The 15,317-nt window shown below is 41.1% G+C and overlaps 1 protein-coding gene across 27 annotated transcripts in view; it reads right to left on the minus strand.

The window, feature by feature from the left end:
• LOC110509517 (GTPase-activating Rap/Ran-GAP domain-like protein 3) overlaps positions 1-15,317 on the minus strand; it is a 174,687-nt gene that overhangs the window by 110,455 nt on the left and 48,915 nt on the right. For 9 of the 27 annotated variants that reach the window (XR_016493399.1, XR_016493398.1, XR_016493410.1 and 6 more), the window contains exon 1: positions 8,744-9,125. The exons of 14 other annotated variants lie outside the window; for them this stretch is intronic. Coding sequence is in view for 4 of the 13 variants with exons in the window: in XM_090227214.1 (XP_090083340.1) it covers positions 8,744-8,802 (59 nt within the window). In the remaining 9 variants the exon portion in view is untranslated. Of the gene's footprint in view, positions 1-8,743; positions 9,126-15,317 lie in introns of those variants that run through there. 4 more of the 27 variants (XR_016493405.1, XR_016493416.1, XM_090227218.1 and 1 more) reach the window with 1 other exon arrangement.

Below are 15,317 nucleotides of genomic sequence, written 5' to 3' on the forward strand. Positions count from 1 at the left end.
CTTAAAATCCCATTGTAAGAATCAGGGCTGGCCCTAGCCATAAGTAACATACACCGCTAGGGGGCCTGTCATGACAAATGACGGGCCCCCTAGGCAGTGTCCCCCTGCCGAAAAGCCCCCCCCACAGCGTCTGTTGCTAAGGCCGTTGCTAGAAAGTGCCAAATTCTACCAGGGCCACGTAATGGAAGGAGAAAATCGATAGCGCCGTTGATATGCTGGTTGTTATGTTCTGAGGCGTGCGGAGAGAGAAGACCACGCAGTCAAAAGACAGGTGGAAATGCGATCATTGTTACAGGTTATTTACGCTATTTAAGATATGTTTTAGCTTTAAATCTCGCAGATTATTGGAGGATAAAGTACAAAACATGATCCATGCATAGTCATTGATGTTTACTTGCTTGCAAAACTTGATTGAAAACCTTGATTTAGCTAGCATGAGCATGCTGTAAGCAAGCATGAAAACTGCAAACGATGGATGCAAACACTACTGTGAGGTAAGACCACTTTTCCAAATCTCTTTGTTTATCTAGCTATCTATTTAAGCTAAGCTTTGTTTGCATTGTATTATTTCAGTTTGTAGAAATTCAGTTGATCTAAATAGCTATCTCTTATACTAAGTAGCCAATGACAAGTGTTATGACAAGTGCTATATCAGCTGTAAATGTTAAAAGGTGAACTCCATGAATTAATCTTCTGGTCACCATGAGTGATCAGATTGTACCTGGGTCTACCATTAGAGAGGCTAGGTTCAGACTACAGGCCTATTCAGGCCTATACCAGGGAAATGCATTAGGTGAAGCACCTGTATTAGTAGATCATAGGAAACCCTATTTTAGCAATAACAGTACCTATTGAATACCAATGTATGTGTGTAAATGAATTGATTTCTTGCTGAATTACTACATTCATGATAGGTAATTGATCCTTTATTTGTCTTGTCCCATACAAGGATGCCATGGTGTGGGCCTCTGTCAAACAACTTCCTCCCAGCAACAACAGAAATGCGAGCTGAGCTTTCAAAAATCACATCAGGAGGCAAGATATTTGTTTACATTGCACAATTAATTATCAGATAATGGAACTTTTCTATTAGCGTAATGTCTCAATTACACGCAGTATGTTGCCGTTCTTTATTAAAGCCCCTCTGGAATCCATACCATCACTGCAGTGAGTGCAACTTCAACCATGTCAATCAGTAAACGGTGAGTGACAAACAAGGGAAACATCTCAATAGTCCAAATGGCTTCTCTCCCTGTGTCTTCTTAATCTGCACTAACGAAACATATCTGGATGGTGTAACACCTATCATCTCTCCCTTCTGTTTCAATCTTACTACCTCCGGTCTCCTGATTCTTCCTTCTCCTCATCACGTTAGTGGATCTCTCCTCTTTCTCCAGACAAAATCCTGTGTCTAATGACATCCGATTGCCCAACAACCTGCACACTCCACTCCACTCGACTCAAACCCCTCCTGCCTCCTATTGTCTGACCACTGGCTGCTTTCTCTCCAACTTCGACTTCCAGTCGTACCCCTACTCAAGAAACTAACATATCTCAGACAGGTATACTTTTCTATCTAAAACTTGATATATCTTGAATATTACTTAGCCCAGCTTCTATACCGAGATTTTGTATTTCGGTTTAGCATTTTAACATGAACCTGTTTTGCAACCTATTTATATGTCGCTGCAGACAGGAAGTAGAATGGAGCGTGTACGCACAAACATCGACATCCATGTTTTGATTTGAAGGGGGTTGTTGCATATAACAATTGGATTGAATTATTTCCTGGCCATCACTCGGTGATGCAAGCAATGCATTTATTTTCAGAACCGTCCACTGACCACGGATATACAGTGCCTTGCGAAAGTATTCGGCCCCCTTGAACTTTGCGACCTTTTGCCACATTTCAGGCTTCAAACATATAGATATAAAACTGTATTTTTTTGTGAAGAATCAACAACAAGTGGGACACAATCATGAAGTGGAACGACATTTATTGGATATTTCAAACTTTTTTAACAAATCAAAAACTGAAAAATTGGGTGTGCAAAATTATTCAGCCCCCTTAAGTTAATACTTTGTAGCGCCACCTTTTGCTGCGATTACAGCTGTAAGTCGCTTGGGGTATGTCTCTATCAGTTTTGCACATCGAGAGACTGACATTTTTTCCCATTCCTCCTTGCAAAACAGCTCGAGCTCAGTGAGGTTGGATGGAGAGCATTTGTGAACAGCAGTTTTCAGTTCTTTCCACAGATTCTCGATTGGATTCAGGTCTGGACTTTGACTTGGCCATTCTAACACCTGGATATGTTTATTTTTGAACCATTCCATTGTAGATTTTGCTTTATGTTTTGGATCATTGTCTTGTTGGAAGACAAATCTCCGTCCCAATCTCAGGTCTTTTGCAGACTCCATCAGGTTTTCTTCCAGAATGGTCCTGTATTTGGCTCCATCCATCTTCCCATCAATTTTAACCATCTTCCCTGTCCCTGCTGAAGAAAAGCAGGCCCAAACCATGATGCTGCCACCACCATGTTTGACAGTGGGGATGGTGTGTTCAGCTGTGTTGCTTTTACGCCAAACATAACGTTTTGCATTGTTGCCAAAAAGTTCAATTTTGGTTTCATCTGACCAGAGCACCTTCTTCCACATGTTTGGTGTGTCTCCCAGGTGGCTTGTGGCAAACTTTAAACAACACTTTTTATGGATATCTTTAAGAAATGGCTTTCTTTTTGCCACTTTTCCATAAAGGCCAGATTTGTGCAATATACGACTGATTGTTGTCCTATGGACAGAGTCTCCCACCTCAGCTGTAGATCTCTGCAGTTCATCCAGAGTGATCATGGGCCTCTTGGCTGCATCTCTGATCAGTCTTCTCCTTGTATGAGCTGAAAGTTTAGAGGGACGGCCAGGTCTTGGTAGATTTGCAGTGGTCTGATACTCCTTCCATTTCAATATTATCGCTTGCACAGTGCTCCTTGGGATGTTTAAAGCTTGGGAAATATTTTTGTATCCAAATCCGGCTTTAAACTTCTTCACAACAGTATCTCGGACCTGCCTGGTGTGTTCCTTGTTCTTCATGATGCTCTCTGCGCTTTTAACGGACCTCTGAGACTATCACAGTGCAGGTGCATTTATACAGAGACTTGATTACACACAGGTGGATTGTATTTATCATCATTAGTCATTTAGGTCAACATTGGATCATTCAGAGATCCTCACTGAACTTCTGGAGAGAGTTTGCTGCACTGAAAGTAAAGGGGCTGAATAATTTTGCACGCCCAATTTTTCAGTTTTTGATTTGTTAAAGAAGTTTGAAATATCCAATAAATGTCGTTCCACTTCATGATTGTGTCCCACTTGTTGTTGATTCTTCACAAAAAAATACAGTTTTATATCTTTATGTTTGAAGCCTGAAATGTGGCAAAAGGTCGCAAAGTTCAAGGGGGCCGAATACTTTCGCAAGGCACTGTACATGTACCCTCCGACGTGTTAAAAGCGTAGCAAAACATTGCACAGACACAGGTCGGTGTGTAAGTCACACAGTGGGTTTGCTTGGTTATTACTGCAGTGGTGTTGTAACATGTGCGGCCCGTCCATGGTATTCATTTCGTAGTGGATGACGGGTCGCGGTCATACAGGTCAATTCAGTTAGAAGGGTGCTCTTACAGTATACAATTTTGAGTATTATAGCAAATTAGTGTGCCATTTTAGTGTATTTGGCCAGTTTAAGAGAGTTAATAATTATTAGTTGGTCAAGCCTAAGATGGCGTTGGGGCATGTTACGTTTGAAATTGTATGTGGGTCCCACTCTTTCCGTGGTTCTTGTAGGAATTAGTCATATTCCATCCGTTTTTAAAAGGAGGTGAAGAATCTAAGAAAGATCAATTGAGTACAGTAGAGTTCAGTACAGTCCTCAGAGCATGCGCAGACCAGTGTGTGTTTACGGATATATTCAATCAATCCCTATCCCAATCTGCTGTCCCCACATGCTTCAAGATGGCCACCATTGTTCCTGTTCCAAAGAAAGATAAGGTAACTGAAATAAATGACTATCCTCTGTCATCATGAAGTGCTTTGACAGACTAGTCAAGGATCATATCACCGTCACCATAGACCCACTTCAATTTGCTTACCGCCCCAATAGGTCCACAGACGATGCAATCGCCATCACACTGCCCTATCCTATCTGGAAAAGATCTATGCCTATTTAACCAGTTGGCTTTAGGGGGCGCTATTTTAATTTTTGGATGAAAACGTTCCCGTTTTAAACAAGATATTTTGTCACGAAAAGATGCTCGACTATGCATATAATTGACAGATTTGGAAAGAAGACGCTCTGACGTTTCCAAAACTGCAAAGATATTGTCTGTGAGTGCCACAGAACTGATGTTACAGGCGAAACCCAGATAAAAATCCAACCAGGAAGTGCCGCATTTTTTGAAACCGCCTCATGCCAATGACTCCTTATATGGCTGTGAATGAGCTACGAATGAGCTTACGTTTTCCACGTTTTCCCCAAGGTGTCTACAGCATTGTGACGTCTTTTTAGGCATTTCCCTTGAAGAATGGCTGTAAGGGACCATATATGGCATGTGGTCACATGGTGTCTCCCGCAGAAAACCTTGCGTAAAATACTGAGGTAGACATTTTTCCAATCACTTCTTATTAGAAACCAACTGCCTCTACGGATATATTATCAAAATATATTTGTTAAAAACACCTTGAGGATGGATCCTAAATAACGTTTGCCGTGTTTCTGTCGATATTATGGAGCAAATTTTGAAAAATGTTTGGCGTTATAGTTGTAGCATTTTAGCTTCGATTTCTCAGCCAAGCATGATGAACAGCTATTTCGCCTACAAAAAATAATATTTTTGGAAAAAAGGAACATTTGCTATCTAACTGGGAGTCTCCTGAGTGAAAGCATCTGAAGTTCTTCAAAGGTAAATGATTTAATTTGGTTGCTTTTCTTATTTTCGTGAAAATGTTGCTTGCTGCCAGCAGAGCCTAGCATAGCATTATGCCATGATAAACTTACACAAATGCTTGTCTAGCGTTGGCTGTAACGCATATTTTGAAAATCTGAGATGACAGTGTTGTTAACAAAAGGCTAAGCTTGTGTTTGAATATATTTATTTCATTTAATTTGCGATTTTCATGAATAGGAAAAGTTTATAGGGGTATTTATGTCCGTTGCGTTATGCTAATGCATTTGAGGCTATGATTACGCTCCTGGATACGGGTTTACTCGTCGCAAAAGGTTAAGAATGCTGTTCATTGACTACAGCTCAGCATTCAACACCATAGTACCCTCCAAACTCATCATTAAGCTTGAGACCCTGCGTCTCGACCCTGCCCTTTGCAACTGGGTCCTGGACTTCCTGACGGCCGCCCCCAGGTGGTGAAGGTAGGAAACAATATCTCCACTCCGCTGATCCTCAACACTGGGGCCCCACAAGGGTGCGTTCTCTACCCCCTCCTGTACGCCTCCAACTCAATCATCAAGTTTTCAGACAATACAACAGTGGTAGGCTTGATTAATAACAATGACGAGACAACCTACAGGGAAGACTTGAGGGCTCTCAGAGTGTGGTGTCAGCAAAATAACCTCTCACTCAATGTCAGCAAAACAAAAGAGATGATTGTGGACTTCAGGAAAGGGATCCATATCGACAGGACAACAGTGGAAAGTTTTAAGTTCCTTGGTGTACATATCACTGACAAACTGAAATGGTCCACGCACACAGACAGTGTGGTGAAGAAGGCGCAACAGCGCCTCTTCAACCTCAGGAGGCTGAAAAAATGTGGCTTGTCACCAAAAACCCTCACTAACTTTTACAGGTGCACAAACGAGAGTATCCTGTCGGGCTGTATCACTGCCTGGTACGGCAACTGCACCACCCAAAACCTGCAAGGTTCTCCAGAGGGTGGTGCGGTCTGCACAACACATCACCGGGGGCAAACGTCCTGCCCTCCAGGACACCTACAACACCCGATGTCACAGGAAGGCAAAAAAAGATAATCAGGACAATAACCACCCGAGCCACTGCCTGTTCACCCTGCTTCCATCCAGAAGGCGAGGTCATTACAGATGCATCAAAGCTGGGACAGAGAAATTAAAAAACAGCTTCTATCTCAAAGCCATCAGATTGTTAAACAGTCACCACTAGCACAGAGAGGTGGCTGCCTACCTACAGACTTGATATCATTGGCCACTTTAATACATGGAACACTAGTCACTTTAATAATGCCTCTTTAAGAATGTTTACATATCTCGTATTATTCATCTCATATGTATATAATGAATACTGTATCCTTCACTATCTATTCTTTACTATCTATTGTATCTTAGCCGCTCTGCCACTGCACATCCATATATTTTATACTTATATATTCTTATCCCATTCCTTTACTAGATTGTGTGTATTAGGTTTTGTTGTGGAATTTGTTAAATATAAGGTTTTGTTGTGCAATTGTTAGATATTACCTGTTAAGATACTGCTGCAGTGTGATTTGAGTAGAGTATAGTTCAGTTCCGTAAAGTGTAATACAATTGAGCAAATTATACTGTACTCTACTGTCCTGTACTCTACTATACTAAACTCTACTGTACAGTACAGTAGTGTACAGACCTATACTCTACTTTTCTTTACTTTACTGTAGTGTGTTCTACTGTACTGTTCTGTGCTGTCCAAACTTGTGAAACAGACATCTATGACTGGTTCAGAGTTGGAATGAACCCATTTCATGAAGCTCCTGACGAACAGTTATTGTGCTGACGTTGCGTCCAGAGGCCGTTTGGAACGAAGTGTTGCAAATGAGGACAGGCAATTTTTATGCGCTACCCACTTCAGCACTCCGCGGTCCTGTTCTGTGAGATTGTGTGGCCTACCACTTCGCGGTTGAGCCGTTGTTGCTCCAAAACATTTCCACTTCACAATAACATCACTTACAGTTGACCGGGGCAGCGATAGCAGGGAAGAAATTTGACCAAATTACTTATTGGAAAGGTGGCATCCTATGACGGTGCCACGTTGAAAGTCACTGAGTTCTTCAGTACGGGCCATTCTATTGCCAGTGTTTGTCTATGGAGATTGCATGGCTGTGTGCTTGGTTTTGTACACCTGTCAGCAATGGGTGTGGCTGAAATAGCCAAAACCACTGACTCAAGAGAAAATTTTCCTTGAGAATTGTTTTTGTTGACAATTTTGCGAGAATGAATCAGTCACTCAGATATGACCCAGTCACTCAACATTGCAAAATGTGTAGAATTGCAGGACATTTGCTGTAAAAACTGAACATTTCTCTTTTTGCCCCATGGCAAAATTAGTACATTTGCATGAAATTAGTTATAAAATTGCAAAATATTATTTCTGCCCCATGGCAAAATGTTTGGAATTGCAACTAAATTAACTCTAAAACTTAATTTATTTCCCCCCTCCATCAAAAGGGGAGTCACTAAAATGTTTAGCCTGCGAGATAGGGGCCCCCGAACAAAATGTTGATTAGGGCACCAAAAGGGTAAGCAGACAAGTGAGTTGAAAAAAAGTCTGATTTTGACCAGCATAATGATTTTGATACATGTTTTATCACTTAAAAATATGCCAGAGTATTGGCATTCACCTGCCCAAACCCCATCCCACCCTTATAGGCAGCCAACTTAGGGGAAACCCTGATCCTGCTTTTTTTACTGGTAGGACTTGGTCACTGCAGATGAAGCTGCATTCTTACATTGACTGACTGGTTTCCTAGAGGAATAGGGAGAGCCATAAAGAGGTAGACTCCTCTTTTGCTGCAGTAATATATGTTTTAGACTTATATGTTTTAGTCAATCTTGGGGTTGCCATACCTGAGGTAGGTAGTCTACAGATTCAAATTAATTTGGAGAACATATCCCAATATCATCAATTCAGTATTGATGTTTTCCTGAGCGCGAGCACAGTACTGTTATTTTTATGCTGTCATGATCTCAACAGGGCTTCGCTGCCTGGCGTATGCAGCTCTATTCTACCGTGAACTAAAAAGCATTCTGATTAATAATGAATGTGCTTTCCTTTTAGTTCGTGGACATTGTCTACCACCACAGTCAACAACTCAATCAATACGGCAACACACACATAGCGCCGAACTAATTCAGTTCAAATTGTATAATATTGACGACGTTCAAATATGCCCCTAAATAGTGTTGTCGTTTAGCGACGTTTGGTCACGGTGGCATCGGGCTGAGCTGCGAAGCTCTCATATCTAGTCGAACGCTTCAGCCACTTCAGGCTGGTGGCGACTGGTCGATTCAAAGGTTGAAATAGTGTCCAATATCGCGTTTTGCAGAGGAAAACGGAGAGAATGATTCAAAAGCAGTCTCTGACTAAGTGCTGGGAAATGCAACATAAATATAGTGAACATTTGGAGAGCCTACACATGAATTACATAAACGTTTAAATTGTTCATTTTACGCATGTTCCGATTTATAACACTATAATTACATGGTTTACTTTGACAATTAATTAATATCTATATAGCATCATTCGTGTGTTTATTTCTGTTGCTTATTGAATTTGGTGCGATAAGTTTTTTCTTCTTCATTCCATACAAAAATCCTGCAGTAACCTAAGCCACGAGCGCCATATGACAACACCAGAGACCTGCATTCAACAGATAACACATAAACACACACGTCTACTTCAAGGCTACAGTAGCCGCAAACACTTAGCTGAAGGACCGAAATGTGTTCATTTACCGTTGGTTGAAAGTCAACAGTTTGGTAGAAGCTGGGTCCACACTGTTCATTTCCCCCATGCGATACCAGTCTATCACTCAGAGTTTGTTTTCCTATTTCTTCTTATTCACTAGGACTCATACTGGTTTCAAACTCCCTATTCTTACTCCTTGTTTTCCCCACTGCATTCAATTCGGCTATTCTCCTTCCTTGCGCGCGCAGTTGATGCCGATGAGACTGGTATGCCCTTGCAGCATGTGGCAGCAGGGGGTTTCCTAGCAAAACTCCGTGCGGATTAGTGGCGTAATATGTGTGTGCGTCTCTGTCTCTCTCCTTTTCTCTCTACATTTACAGTTTGCGCGGTCCACGACGAGCACAGAGCACAAACTCCTCATATGACCCTGGAATTTTATCGACACCAGCCCACATCACTGGTCTTGCTGCCAACTACCCCCCTCTCCCAAATATTTAGTCTTCTTAAAAAGTCATCCATAGTACTTTATTAATAAGTGAAATACAAAGTTGTTTAATCTAACACATCCAAGCAGGAATGCATATACTGTATATTACTGTCAAAATTGGACTCCAGAATGTCCTGATTTAGTTTTGTTCAATAGAGATGAATTACATACATCTTTATGTGCACTAACTAATATCATAGGTTAATTCATTTGGGGTTCAACACCTGAGGAAGTAGATACTCAAAACACATTAACTAGATTGCTAACTCTAAATATGTGGCCGACTGCCTCAATCTGTGTTTTTGACATTGGATAAAAGTAAAGACTCAGAGCTACAAAATGGTATGTCATACACTGCAGTTGAGGAACAATGGGAAAGTAATTCTGCTTTGAAAGTTGATAAACTTGTAACTCCACTTTCGAGAAAAATGGCCTTGAATGTTTTGGTACACCTACTGGAGAGCTCTTCTTTGCCTACACCCATTCAGCATCATTCACACCCTCTTAAGCCTTAGCCCCACCCATCTCTTTAAGAATTCACCTGTGAGGCCATGTGCTAAACATAGTGAGTTAGGTAGTGTAAATACACACTTTATCTAGTCCTTGGATTATATTCTAATATGACTTTGGTGCAGGTGTTCTTCACCTTAGTGTCTCTGGTAAACTCACACTATATCAAATAAATCTATGTTTATTTGTCACATTGCACAGGATGCAGAAGGTGTAAACGGTACAGTGAAATGGTTACTTCCATATTTGATGGGTCATGTGAAAGAAAAGCTATATCCATCCCCCAGCAACATCTAGCTAAGTGGATGGATCACTATTGTCTAGACATGTTAATGAAATATAATAGATGGCCGTAATCACCCACAGACACACCTGGCTAACTTGATGGGTCATGTAATCATCTGGCAAAGTGGAGTATTTTGTATAGACATGTAGCTAGCTACAAACACACCAGGCAGGTCCGAGATACTGTTGTGAAGAAGTTTAAAGCCGGATTTGGATACAAAAAGATTTCCCAAGCTTTAAACATCCCAAGGAGCACTGTGCAAGCGATAATATTGAAATGGAAGGAGTATCAGACCACTGCAAATCTACCAAGACCTGGCTGTCCCTCTAAACCTTCAGCTCATACAAGGAGAAGACTGATCAGAGATGCAGCCAAGAGGCCCATGATCACTCTGGATGAACTGCAGAGATCTACAGCTGAGGTGGGAGACTCTGTCCATAGGACAACAATCAGTCGTATATTGCACAAATCTGGCCTTTATGGAAGAGTGGCAAGAAGAAAGCCATTTCTTAAAGATATCCATAAAAAGTGTTGTTTAAAGTTTGCCACAAGCCACCTGGGAGACACACCAAACATGTGGAAGAAGGTGCTCTGGTCAGATGAAACCAAAATTGAACTTTTTGGCAACAATGCAAAACGTTATGTTTGGCGTAAAAGCAACACAGCTGAACACACATCCCCACTGTCAAACATGGTGGTGGCAGCATCATGGTTTGGGCCTGCTTTTCTTCAGCAGGGACAGGGAAGATGGTTAAAATTGATGGGAAGATGGATGGAGCCAAATAAAGGACCATTCTGGAAGAATGAACCTGATGGTGTCTGCAAAAGACCTGAGACTGGGACGGAGATTTGTCTTCCAACAAGACAATGATCCAAAACATAAAGCAAAATCTACACTGGAATGGTTCAAAAACATATCCAGGTGTTAGAATGGCCAAGTCAAAGTCCAGACCTGAATCCAATCGAGAATCTGTGGAAAGAACTGAAAACTGCTGTTCACAAATGCTCTCCATCCAACCTCACTGAGCTCGAGCTGTTTTGCAAGGAGGAATGGGAAAAAATGTCAGTCTCTTGATGTGCAAAACTGATAGAGACATACCCCAAGCGACTTACAGCTGTAATCGCAGCAAAAGGTGGCGCTACAAAGTATTAACTTAAGGGGCTGAATAATTTTGCACGCCCAATTTTTCAGTTTTTGATTTGTTAAAAAAGTTTGAAATATCCAATAAATGTCGTTCCACTTCATGATTGTGTCCCACTTGTTGTTGATTCTTCACAAAAAAATACAGTTTTATATCTTTATGTTTGAAGCCTGAATTGTGGCAAAAGGTCGCAAAGTTCAAGGGGGCCGAATACTTTCGCAAGGCACTGTATTTCAAAAAATCTGCGGTAGCAAGGATTATCTACACATACTGAGCAGCTCATGTTATAGACAGAAGCGTGCTACATGGTAGACTAATCTGAACTCATCTCTGGGCATGTCCAGCCCTTCCATTATCTCAGCCAATCATGGCTAGCGGGAAGGTTCCTGACTTTTTCCAACTAGGCTCGTAATTTAACAATTTTATTCTTATTTAGTGATGGCATACACGTTTTTATGAAGGCACATAAAAGGTCACATGTTCCAGAAGGCATTACTGCCAAAAAATGCATTTTGATAACGTTTCTTTTTTCAAATACCTCTCCTCTGAAGTGGTGACATGTGACATACGTCTAGCTTCTTGAAACGCGTCACATACAGTATAATACCCACTGCTAGTAGGCATGTATTCATCCAACACTAAATGTAATGTCCTAAAAAACTTTACAGGCTTTACTACCCATGAGACCTATAGGCCCTGGTTAAAAGGGAATAGGGGTCATAGGGAACATAGGGAATAGGGGGCCATTTGGGACACATCCTAGTTCATGTTAGAGTGGGAAACATAGCATAGCTTACTGTACATTTTCTTCCAGCCTCCTAATTGCCACTTGACACTCAGGAGTTCACCCGCTGAATGTCACACATTCACAATCCATGTCCCAATTGTCTCAAGGCTTAAAAATCCTTATTTAACCGGTCTTCTCCCCTTCATCTACAGTGATTGAAGTGGATATAACAGGTGACATCAATACGGGATCATAGCTTTCACCTGGATTCACCTGGTCAATCTATGTCATGGAAAGAACAGGTGTTACTAATGTTTTGTACAATCAGTGTACATCTTGTACACAAAACATCAAACTTCATTAAATACATGCATATGAAATATTGTTGAAACAATTGATTTTCAGGACAAACTCTTAAAAGTAATGATCAAGGAAAACAAAACCTGGATGCGAATATTGAAAGTTATTATATTTAATGAATCACCTATATGGGGAAAATATTACATTTCCCAGAATGCACTAGTTTAACCCTCATGTTAACCCTGAGGCCTTCAAAAAGAAGCCAAACAAATTAAATGGTTGGCGGAAATCTAATTGGCTATTCTAAGCACTTAAGGTTAAAGGTCAATTGCCCCTTAGAACCAACTTCTCTGGTTTTAAACAGCCTATGTGCCATCGATATGAGGCAGAAACATTGATTCTAGTGTCAAATATGATAATTTTGGTCATGAAGTCAGTCTCGTTCAAAACTGAGTTTTGTTAGTGAGTTCATCACAACTTACTGGAGGATTGGGTATGGATTATGATCATGCCCAGTGCCCATTAACACGAGAGAAACAGCTGTGATGATTGTGCTGTCTCTTTCCAATCATAGCAGCCAGAACCTCCAGACAGTGGGGCCATTATGCAGCACCTCAGACATCGCCAATGTTATGTTGAAATAACCCTTGGCCCTAAGCCGTTTATGAAGTGGCCACTTGCTCATATGTTTGATAGTGTCAATCACTCAAGGCTGCCACATTTGGGGGCAAAATGAGATTTGAGAGGATCAGAGCGCATTTGTATCTCACCTGCAACTTTTCAAAACCCATTTGCGAGCATCTTGTGTCATCTATGAAACACTGTCAGATAGACACACACTCTGGTAATAGATAGTGAGAAAGTTGCAAAAAACAGTACCAAAGCACACACGTCACCACTCGCCAGTGACTTGATAAGCTGATTCTGGACTGGCTGAGCAATGCAGCTAAGCTACTGCTACTACTACTACTACTACTACTACTACTACTACTACTACTACTCGCAGCCAGACTTTCCTGACTTGATAGATTGTATGCAGTGCACTGACTTGAGAAAGTATTGTGTGTAGACTGATGAGGGATTTTTTTTTTTTTTAAATACATTTTAGAATAAGGCTGTAATGTAACAAAATGTGGAAAAAGTCAAGGGGTCTGAATAATTTCTGAATGCACTGTATTTAGAGGTCGACCGATTAATCGGAATGGCCGATTAATTAGGGCCGATTTCAAGTTTTCATAACAATCGGAAATCGGTATATATATATTTTTTTACACCTTTATTTAACTAGGCAAGTCAGTTAAAGAACACATTCTTATTTTCAATGACAGCCTAGGAACGGTGGGTTAACTGCCTTGTTCAGGGGCAGAACGACAGATTTTTACCTTGTCAGCTCGGGGATTTGTTTTTGCAAACTTCCGGTTACTAGTCCAACGCTCTAACCACCTGCCTTACATTGCACTCCACGAGGAGACTGCATGGCAGGCTGACTACTTGTTACGCGAGGGCAGCAAGAAGCCAAGGTAAGTTGCTAGCTAGCATTAAACTTATCTTATAAAAAACTATCAATCTTAACATAATCACTAGTTAACTACACATGGTTGATGATATTACTAGTTTATCTAGCGTGTCCTGCGTTGCATATAATCGATGTGGTGCCTGTTAATTTCTCATTGAATCACAGCCTACTTCGACAAATGGGGCGCATTTGCGAAAAAAAAGCACTGTCGTTGCACCAATGTAACTAACCATCAAAATCAATGCCTTTCTTTAAAATCAATACACACGTATATATTTTTAAACCTGCATATTTAGTTAATATTGCCTGCTAACATGAATTTCTTATAACAAGGGAAATTGTCACTTCTCTTGCGTTCCGTGCAAGCAGTCAGGGTATATGCAGCAGTTTGGGCCGCCCGGCTCATTGCGAACTGTGTGAAGTCCATTTATTCCTAACAGAGGCCGTAATTAATTTGCCAGAATTGTACATAGTTATGACATAACATTGAAGGTTGTACAATGTAGCAGCAATATTTAGACTTAGGAGCGATGGGTAACGATGCTTCGAGGGTGGCTGTTGTCGTTGTGTTCCTGGTTCGAGCCCAGGTAGGGGCGAGGAGAGGGACGGAAGCTATACTGTTACACTGGCAATACTAAAGTGCCTATAAGAACATCCAATAGTTAAAGGTATATGAAATACAAATGGTATACAGATAAATAGTCCTAAAATTCCTATAATAACCTCAACCTAAAACTTCTTACCTGGGAATATTGAAGACTCATGTTAAAAAGAACCACCAGCTTTCATATGTTCTCATGTTCTGAGCAAGGAACTTAAACCTTAGCTTTTTTTACATACCACATATTGCACTTTTACTTTCTTCTCCAACACACCAAATTGAACATGTTTCATTATTTATTTGAGGCTAAATTGATTTGATCGATGTATTATATTAAGTTAAATTAAAAGTGTTCATTCAGTATTGTTGTAATTGTCATTATTACAAATAAATAAATAAATTTTTAAAAAACAATCGGCCGATTAATCGGTATTGGATTTTTTTGGTCCTTCAATAATTGGTCCTCCAATAATTGGTACCAATAATTGGTATCGTCGAAAAATCAGTAGACCTCTACACTGTATGCACTGTCTATTTTCAAACATCCCAAATCGGCTCCTATTTCTAGTGATCAGTCTGCGCTCAGACTACCCCTTCTCTCTCAATTCAATTGCCTCTCCACCTCTCTTTCTCTCTCTCTCTCTCTCTCTCTCTCTCTCCCTCCATCTACCGCCCTCCCTCTATCTCTACCTCCACCTCTCTCTGTCTCTCTTTAATCTCCATGTCTTTGGCTTGATTAACTCTCTGTCTGTTTAACCTTATCTGCTGGGTTGGGGGCTGGGGAGAGAGAGGGAGGAAGAGGGAGACGGACTGCAGTCCTCCAGTACGCCACATACTCACATATCTCGGAGGCTACAGACCAGACAGACAGGCAGGCATTGAGGCAGGCAGGAAGGAAGCACACTGTTGCAGCTGAGAGCGGCTCAACAGCCCGACCACAGCCACTCCTACAGTCCTCCATCACAGACACTCACAGAGAAGGCACACACGCTCACACGCACACACACACACACACACATACAACACTGAATTATACAGTAGGTCAGAGAGAG

This window comes from Oncorhynchus mykiss, chromosome 29 (assembly GCF_057628025.1).
Source record: "Oncorhynchus mykiss isolate SJ-2025 chromosome 29, ASM5762802v1, whole genome shotgun sequence".
In the NCBI taxonomy this organism is placed as follows: domain Eukaryota; kingdom Metazoa; phylum Chordata; class Actinopteri; order Salmoniformes; family Salmonidae; genus Oncorhynchus; species Oncorhynchus mykiss.